We start from the raw sequence: 9,650 nt of genomic DNA on the forward strand, positions 1-9,650 counted from the left end.
TCCCGACGGGGACCACACTTACCTCTCTGGTGGCCTCAGAAGTGGGCTTCAGAGAGCTGAGCACCACCCACAGCCCCCTTATGCCCCGGGGCGGGGTCCCTGGCTGCCTTGTCTGCATCTCTTCTTCTTCCTCAGCTCCCACTCCAGCTGCTTCTGTGCCTGCGGCCCTGGCCACCCACACTGGCCCTTCTTTCGCCTGTGTCCCATGCTGTCACCTCAGCCTGAAGGCCCTCTGTGTTGCTTTCCCTCAGGCCTCTGACACACTCGGGCTTTGAAGCCCCCTCTTTTGGGAGGCCCCCGGTTTACAAAGCTGGGTGACTGCCCCTGAGATGCTCCCTCAGACCCCGTAGGAATTTCCTGCAGCACAGCTTCCCACGCTGTCTTCCCCACTAACGGTGGGCTCCTCACGGGTGAGAGCTGGGTTTGAGTCATCCGTGTACTGCTGGCCGTTAGCTCAGTGCCTGGAGCTAATAACAAGATGCTCCAAATGATATGTTAAATAACTGAGTCCTAGACACTGGGGAGTGAGTGAGTGAAAGTCTCTCAGTCGTGTCCGACTCTTTGAGACTCCTCAGACTATACAGTCCATGGAATTCTCTAGGCCGGAATACTGGAGTGGGTACCCTTTCTCTTCTCCAGGGGATCTTCCCAACCCAGGGATCGAACCCAGGTCTCCCCCACTGCAGGAGGATTCTTTACCAGTTGAGCCACCAGGGAAGCCCACTGGGGAAGGCAATGCTAAAAATGCTACATCTGGACCAACCTGGATGAAGGGGCCCAACCCCACTCCCTAGGGCTATTGTGTCCCAGTAGAGCTGGTGAAATGCTGCAATTGGGGCCACTCTGGCTGAGTGGGAGAGTGTGAGAAATGCTGGGGGGTACACCTAGACCTGGCCTGTGTCCTGTATTGCCCAAAGTTGGAAAGACTGCTAACCAGAGTCCAGGTCGGGGAGCCCAGGTGAGTGAAAGATGCTAATGGCAGGCATCCAGACACAGAGGGGGCACGCAGCCAGATGACCAGCAGATTTCCATCCTCCTATTTGGGTCTCACTCAGACTTTGGAGAACGTGATCACTAGCTTTTCCTAGTTTGGTATTATTATAATTACACTCATGATTTCTTAGACATTGTCTTAGAGATTATACAAAGCCAAATGCAGCTCTTCTTGAAGTACTTAAATGATAAAGTATGTGTTTTTTCTCCATGTATCTTTCCGTGGTGTGTATATGAGTGTGTTAGGAAATTGATCCAAATTTAGAGTCCTAATAAAGCAGCTGCCTGATTCTGCTCCAGGAAAATCGATACAAAAATTCAAAAATGAATTTGCATCTTGCTCTGAATGGAAAAGCTGGCTTGCAATCCACCTCGAAACTTCCCTTGCTCATTTGACTGTCAAGGGAGAAGAGTCTCTGAAGATCTGGACTGAAAAGGCAGAAACCAGGGGCTGTTCAATCACTTTTGGGTCCAAGCCCAGTGGTCTCCAACATTCTAGAGCTATTTTCCAACCCGAGGGACCCTAAGGCAGTTTTGGCCAAGTTCAAATTTGTGGCGTTCATTTTTACTGCCTCTAAGTCTTCCTCAATCAGATGCAAAGCCTTGGGCTAAAAATAACCCCTGGAAAGGAAAGAAGGGAGCATTCAGAGAAGAGAGGGAAGACAGTATTAGAATAGGGCCTTTGGTTTAGGGGTGAATCTTGCTAAATTAAAGCAATTTTTCTCTGGCTTCCAAGAGATAAGAGTCAGTTCCGACACCATCTTAAAGGATTTTGACAGCTACCATGTTAGAAAGAGGCAGGAAACTTGGGGACAGTTCTCATGAGAAAACTGGACATAGCACCCCCTTGACACAAGGAAACTCTTGATTCTTTCAGGCTAAGAAAGTGAGGGTGGAGGCAGGTCCCCTCTAGGCAGCACCTTTAACAGTTGCTATGGAGACATGAATCATCTTCTTCAGAGGTTGTTGTGCCTTAGAAGCAAGGAGAGGAACTCTGGGGAATTCTCAGACTCTTCTGACCTTCGAACAAATTATTTAAACGCCTACCCAAGTCACTACATGACCATCTAAAACATTTAAGGTCTTGAAAGAGATTTGCATCTAGTTTCAATGCTTACAGTAGCCTGGGAATCACAGAGCTCCCAGTCCAAAGATCAAAAAGAGACGTCAAACCCTCGCCCACAAGAAAGAATTTCAAGTTAATGGCCTAGGCATTGCCCTTCCTCCACCCTTGGAGATCAGGTTCTCTTAAACTTCTCAGAAGGTTAAGGCTTTTCACTTTCTTCAAAGGATGCATTCTGGGATGAAACAAGACTTGGGACCCAGGAAAGAAATGAGAGCACTCAAAAGCCTGTTCTGGCCACGTTGGATGCCTAACTGTGGACAGCAGCCTTCTTTTCCAGATGCTGAAAATATTCCAAGGAGAGAGAGATGTGTCTAAAACCCCAAAGCCTTTTCCTTCCAGGCACTAACACCCTGCTATCCTCTCCTGGTTTGTGTGTCGCTCATCAGATATGGGAAGGCCAAGAAAACACTCCCCATGGGGAAACCATGCTGGTGATGAGCCCAGGAGAGACTCTGGAAGAGGGAGATGCCCCCAAAGGGTTGTTTTCACAGTGTTACGTTGCAAAGGGCATAATAATAATAAAATTTTTTGAAAAGCACTTGAATGACATCTTTCCTTCTTTCAACATGGGCATTTATGTTGGATAGATGCATTCTACACTTAAGATACACTACTCAGAACATGGGGGTAACTGATTCACTTCCCAGGATTATTGTGACAAGACAGTTATAAAAACGCCTAGCACAGTATCTGGCACAGAGTGAGTTTAAATAATAAATGTTAGTTCCTTTTCCTCTTTCCCTAAGATTAGATTAGATCCCAGGTAAGGTACAAGAGTCTCCTGAAAAGCATGGCATAACTAGTGAGCCCATCCTAAGGTCTCTCACAAAAGTAAATCTATTTACCTACAAACCTCATATTCTTCCATGGCATTTGACTCTCTTCCAGAGACATACAAAAAAGTGACTGAAGTCAAGGGCATTTTCCCCCCTTGGCAAAACATGTCCATTCATTGGCAAAGGCAATTTGTACACCTCATCCATGAGATTCCAAAGGTCGATGGCAGGGACTTGGGCTGTGTGGAAGCTGACTGCCTCACCCGGCTTCACACAAGCACCTGGGGTGGAGAGCGGGGCAGGGAGGGGTGTTCAGTAATCCACCTGTGTCACTGAGAAGCCACCTTCCAGCTTCGAGCCACCTTTTCATTATGCCTTTAAATGTATCTCCCCTCTCCCTGACCAGGCCTTATTCTTCTACTAGGATTTTAAGCAACTTAGTAAAAAGTTTAATTTCTGAGAGGTACAAAGAAATAAAGCTCTGAGCACATCTTCCAGGGGAAAGCAGATTTTATGTAAAATTATACAGTGTAATCTGATACTTTTTTTTTTTAATGATGGAGTTGGGAGGAGGAAGGAGAGAGTCAATTGTTTTGCCTTTCATAAAAAATTTATGAGTCCCAGAGTCCAAGATTTAGAGTCAGTATTTTCCTAGATTAAGAATTTGATAATTTTTCTTCCCATCAAACTGACATATTTAACTGAGTTTCTTTTCTAAAACCAGTAGACATGGAAATGCTCTTTTAAATTCTTGCCGATGTCTAAGCAGGCCTTGCCATCAATATGCCAAGGGGCCTCACAGGCTACTGAGGTAAACTGCATAAGAGGTATAATTTCTGCTCTTAGCAGGCTTAGGGGAGGGGCTGGCCCTAAGAGAGAAGTCTCAGTGAAATTGGGACAAAGTTGTAACTCAAACTAGGACCGAAAGGGGGCGCCATCATCCCTGGGCCTGCTCCTGTTGTAGCCCTGGAACCTGGGGGAGGCCCCGACACGGAGGTGGAGGAGGCTGGCACCGCACAGAGGACTAAAGAACGGAGGTTCCTCCTTAGTCTGGGCATCAGAGCCCGACCTCAGACCCTGGGCACTGCAGACGCCTAGACAGAGACCTGTCTCCCAGGAGGCCGGGGGGTGGCTGCTGCTGTGTCTGAGGGCTGACCTAGTTTTCTGTCCCCAGACTTTGTACCTTCTTTGTCCCTAAATAGACCAGAACACCGCCCTGAGCTCCAGCCCGGGGCTCGGAGGCATCACTGAGGTTAAAAAACCTCTTTTTAAGCTTCTCAGACAGTAACTAACACGCATTCAATTATGACAGCAGTACTCCGTGATCCCAAATCTCCGCCAACCAAAAGAAAGATACACACAGACTGCTGAACTTGTACAATTCGACAACTCAGAGCACACAAGGTGTGAGTAATCCCGCAGTAAATCTTGCCGACAGTCCGCCCTGCCCGCTGGCCGCTCATCAGCTGGATCCTGCATCGCACCCGGCCCATGGCCATTCCCTCGACCTGCTCTGTCCTAAATGCTCCTGGGTCCATCTCTCATCCTTTTTCTACCTCCCTCCGCCAGCCCCTTTCCCTCCCTCCCTCCTTCCATCTCCCTGAGGCCTCAGAGATAACAGCCAGCAGAAGCACTAGCTTCCAGATTATTTTTTCATTGTATCTGAGACAGTGTGCTTAACGTTCACATACACAGGGCAGGGGGGAGAAAGGCAACAGGTTTTTGCGTTAGACCTTTTCAGAAGGCATAAAAAAATCAAATACAAACACAAATCACTTGACAATTTTATGATTAAAGCCGACAAATGGAAAACAGACAGTTTTGAGTGTTGCTAACATAATCAAGCATTTCATGCTAACCGGCTCGGCCGCCCCGTTTCTCAGATCTAAGTGTACCACGTGTGTCTGCAGGTGAAATGACTTTTGCACATCAGCGAGGTAGCCAGTGTTAAACCCGGAGGACAGAACCCAGGTGAACAGCCACTGGTTCACGGAAACGACACTTGAAACCCTCAAAAATCAGATTCCAAGGGACACGTGGTTCTGTGTATGTGTGTATCGTGTCAAAATGTTAAACGTGACCCTAAGAAAAACAACGTGAGCATGTTTTATCTCGGTTGAAGGTGGTGGTTTTCTGGGAAGACACTATCTGAGACACCCCATGGAAGGCGTTCTGTGTCTGCTTCGCTCTTGCTTGATAAGAGCAAGGGATCTCGGGAAAAGGTCATTCTCGGAACAGTGACCAAGTCTCCGGTGCACAAGTTTGAGGTGGGGCTCAGCAGTTCGTTTACAGTTGAGGAAAACTATTTTAGTCACTTGGCCAAAAAAACCATACAAAGGGAGGGGATGTAAAACCCTAGGCGACTTGAACTCTCTCTGCATTTTTTTCTGCTTGAAGCAGGATAAAAAGCCTGAAATTTTGGCTGCGTCTCTGTTTATGTAACAACCACAGCTGCTCCCCAAAATAGCTGCCGCTGCCGGCTGAAAGAAGGAAGGGCTTTTGTTGCTAACGTTTGAGTCCGTTTTCTCTAGGGCCTGACTGAGTTTCCTTCCCCTTATGTTTGGTGTGTGCTGCTGGGTCCAAAAGGAGATAAGGAACTTCTCCCTGGACACATTAGTGGTGCCATCAGCTATACGGATGGATTTTCAAGTCAAGGCTCATCTTCGCAGCGAGACCACACTAAGCTTCCTAGTCTATTCAGTGGCAGGTAACCTCTTGACCGCCCAGAACGTATTAACTACCCACCTTCGGAGGGCAGTAGAGTGGCTGATAGTGAGGCCCTTTGTGTTCATAACCCCACAGAGAGAAACATACAGTGCTTTTTGTGTGTTGTATTTGTGTGTGTGTGTCTGTGTGTGTGGAACAAATCCAAACCTGGATTGCTGGCGTGGCAATGAACAGGGTGCCCTCCCCCAAAAGTAACAAAGAGAACTCTCGTCAAAGCTATCGGACGTGTTAAAAAAATACAAAAGTTATTTTCTCCTTTTGATTGCTACTTACTTGTGACAACATGTGTTAAAAATATTACTTCTGTCTTTGAGAAGAGATCATTCTCTTCATAGAATATGGAAAAATAAACTCTACCAAACCCACAGTTCACGTTCCCCACTACGGCCCGGGGCTTTGGCTTTCGCATCTCTGGAAATCATCACCAGTGTCAATGGAATACTACATGTTCCAGGCGGCAAACGCTTTTCACTGCACCATCCGGTGCTGCCAACAAGACAATGGAAGTGGCAAGGCTCACGTGACATCTTGAAGGGAGAGGATTAGGAAGTAGGGTGGTTTATTTGCTGACAAAGTGAAAGGGAACGGGGTGGTTTCAGGCCCTCCTAACGAGCTGTGGGGTGTCCCCCTCATCACCTCTGACCACTGCCAGCACTGCACTTGCGTGGTGGGTTGTACATGGGATGGTAGGGAGCCATTAAGGTGCCATTGCTAGGAGGACTCAGCTTCCGCACCCAGGATCATCATAAAACACTGAGCTGGATGAATGGGAGAAGACAAGGATACATAAAAACAGTAAAATGTTTATTTTCTTAGAAAAAAAAGTGGGCAAGAGGGATTCAAAATGATTGTGATCACACTTCCGTCTGCATCTGAGCAAAACTGATGTTGCAAGCTTGATCTTTGATTAAGAGACCCAGGAAATGAAACCACCTGCTGCTCGCTCCTGTGTCACTTCCAGGAGTCATGTCACGACATGCTTTGAATTGATAATAGCATCTCTACTTCTTCTTAGCAGAGAAACTAGGCTTGCCATAGCAACCATCCCATCTCCAAAGCACAACACTGCCAGTGAGAAGCAAGGCTCTGGACTGCTGGGGGAGGCAGGGAGGAGGGAGGGGGAAGGAGGCGCTTGTCTTAGAAGCGGAACCAGTCTAGAACAGAAGTTGGATATCTGAGTTCACCACTACCTCGTCTTTTAGAAAATAGGTTGGAGAGCATCTGTAAAACCAACAGTATCTTTAAGGTGAAATTGCAGAATTTTGCTGCAGACCTGGACACTGAGAGAAGTGAAAAGTTGCAACAAGTTTTAACTAGCAGCAACAAAGAAAGTTCGATAACAGTTTTTGTTTGTTTTTAGCAATATTCCTTTGCAAGTTCATTAAGAAACACTGTAATTTAATGGGGCATACGATATGGAACGATCTTCTTTTGCTATAGTGCTGTTCGCTGAAGAGAACCAACCTTTGCAAAGATTTCAACTGGGGTGTAACCTATTTACACAGTAGTAGCTCCCGGTTTGACTGGTAGGATTGGTGCTATGTGATGTCTTCTTCTTCCGAACAATAATCTCGACCCTTGAGAGGAAAAGAAAAGAATAAGATGTGAATGAGAAATTCAAAGCAGAGCTTGAGATGGTTACCTGCAGTCCATCTTCTCAGTTTCTGTCTCCCTGCAATGAAACCCAGGCTCCATCAGTGACTGCTGGGCACCAGGTATGTAAGTCATAAATACACATTGACCAACTTGTAAACTGTATATACATCGCCGCTTTGAAGTTTTACCAAGCTTCTAATAAGCTTTTGTTTTGTATTGGTAGGGCTTTCCTGATAGCTCAGTTGGTAAAGAATCCACCTGCAATGCAGGAGACCCTGGTTTGATTCCTGAGTTGGGAAGATCCCTTGGAGAAGGGATAGGATACCCACTCCAGTATTCTTGGGCTTCTGTTGTGGCTCAGCTGGTTAAGAATCTGCCTGCAATGTGGGAGACCTGGGTTGGATCCCTGGGTTGGGAAGATCCCCTGGAGAAGGGATAGGATACCCACTCCAGTATTCTGGCCTGGAGGATTCTGTGGCCTGTATAGTCCATGAGGTTGCAAAGAGTTGGATATGACTGAGCTACTTTCACTTTCATTCACTTCACTTTGTATTGGTAAGGATTTATATTATTCTAGGCACAGACAAGACTCAGCCTTTCACCACATAATCACCAAATGGATGATCCATTCAGGAGACCATTTTGTCACGAAGAGGAGAAAACAAAGTGAACCGTGAACAAGACCCTTTCTCCAAAGGCCAGGCTGCTAGCATTCCACAGCTGCATCTCCAAGCCCAGAACTTATACAAAACAGGTTACTTGGAGGCTTAAGAACGACATCCAGTTGTTACTTTTGAACATATATCGTCCTCTCTCCAGCAGGGTATATACTCTATGAAGGCACAGTTAGGTCCAGGATTTAAGTTCCACATGTCCCGTCACTGACTGTCTTGGTCAAAGCACACAGTGTTGTGATCTGTAATCCCTCACAGAGCATGGGAACAAGTCTCTGCCCTGCCTGTCTCACAGTGTCACAGATAAGGGTTTTGAATAAAGTCACGTATCCATACTATTTATATCTTTGACCACTTCCTTTCTTTCTTTATTTTTAAGAAAAAAAAAAAAGAGGAATGTATTGGAAAGATACAAGGGTATCCCGAAGAACAAGAGGCTCAGTAACCAAGGTTGGGAAGGATACATGTAGGATGACGCGGACCTTGGCTCCTGAGAGAGGCTATTAATGTGACCGAGTTCCAGTTACTTTCAGTCTGTGTCTCTGTTTGTTGTTTCTGATTTCCTGGAGTGACAATCATACTGACTCAACAGGACTTAGCCCTTGACCCCTGGATTACAGAGGTGTGAACAGTGAACATCACACGATGCTCAGGTTTCGTGAGTACATGTTGGGTACCGTGTTTGGCACTTTCCAAGTAGTACTGTGGTGGCTTATTCTGCCACCACAGCCCTAGGTGTCATGCACGGTCCCATCTCCCATTTCTCAGATGAGAAAAGCAAAGCCCAGAGAGTGCCAGAAGTTTTCTAAAGTCATAAAGCTTTTACACAACATCCAGTCTTTGGCAGGTCATGCACACATCTTTAACTTTCTTATAGGTGGTATTTGGGGTTTGGTCTCTGCAAACATCCTGTGCTAACATCTTAGGGTTTTGTATAAGTGACCATAGGCCACGTCTTCTTTTCAACAGAAGTGGGAGCCATGTCCCGACTGTCTGAAGTGCTTCTCATCCAAGCCTCCCCATGACCTAGACCTAGAGAAACACGTGGGGGTGGGGCTTGACCATGGCTAGGGGCAGGGGCAAAAACAACTGGCTTAGCGGCAGTGCGGAGAGATGGAGCTCTTTAATGAAATTAAATTCTTATTATTATTTTGGCTGTACTGTGCGGTATGTATGATCTTAGTTCCCTAACTAAGGATTGAACCCACGCCCCCTGCATTGGGAACTCAGAATCTTAACCACTGGACCACCAGGGAAGTCCCAACCTCTTCCTTTTTAAATACACACTACGTTTTTCAGTTTGTGGGGGAAACAAGTTCCTTTAAAAATGAAACTTTCTAAATACCTACAAAAAATAAAATTTTTATTTCTAAATAAGTCTAAATAAATAGGCTTATTCCTAAACATATCTAAAACATAAAGAAAATAATAAGTTTACATACAACTATTTCTCAAATGCATGGCTTGTTTCTTTGTCACAACATCTGTTTGGGAAGTAGCTCACATTCTCTTAATAGTTCAGCATCACCATAGTGCACGGCTGTACCACTTGGCTGGGTGGTCATCCTGGCTTTGTGACATTAACTCTGAGTACGTTATCTCCCTGCGTCTCACTTTCCTCATTTGTAAAACAAAGATAACAACAGTACCAACTTCACCTGGCTGCTAAAGATTAAGTGAGTTAATAGAGTGATTCAGTCCTGCTGGCACATAACTTTATACATGTTGTATGTGTCACACACAAATACATGTGTGTTA

General features: G+C 45.9%; 1 protein-coding gene across 1 annotated transcript in view; it reads right to left on the minus strand.

The window, feature by feature from the left end:
- Window positions 1-4,533: 4,533 nt before the first annotated feature.
- The window catches only part of LOC104998074 (chromosome unknown open reading frame, human C1orf21), a 157,987-nt gene continuing 152,870 nt past the window's right edge, over window positions 4,534-9,650 (minus strand). The window contains exon 5 of the mRNA XM_010853091.1: window positions 4,534-7,199. Within this exon, the coding sequence (XP_010851393.1) occupies window positions 7,161-7,199 (39 nt within the window). The 3' untranslated portion in view covers window positions 4,534-7,160. The remainder of the gene's footprint in view (window positions 7,200-9,650) is intronic.

The sequence above is a fragment of the Bison bison genome, unplaced genomic scaffold (assembly GCF_000754665.1).
Source record: "Bison bison bison isolate TAMUID 2011002044 unplaced genomic scaffold, Bison_UMD1.0 scf7180017864322, whole genome shotgun sequence".
NCBI lineage: Eukaryota > Metazoa > Chordata > Mammalia > Artiodactyla > Bovidae > Bison > Bison bison.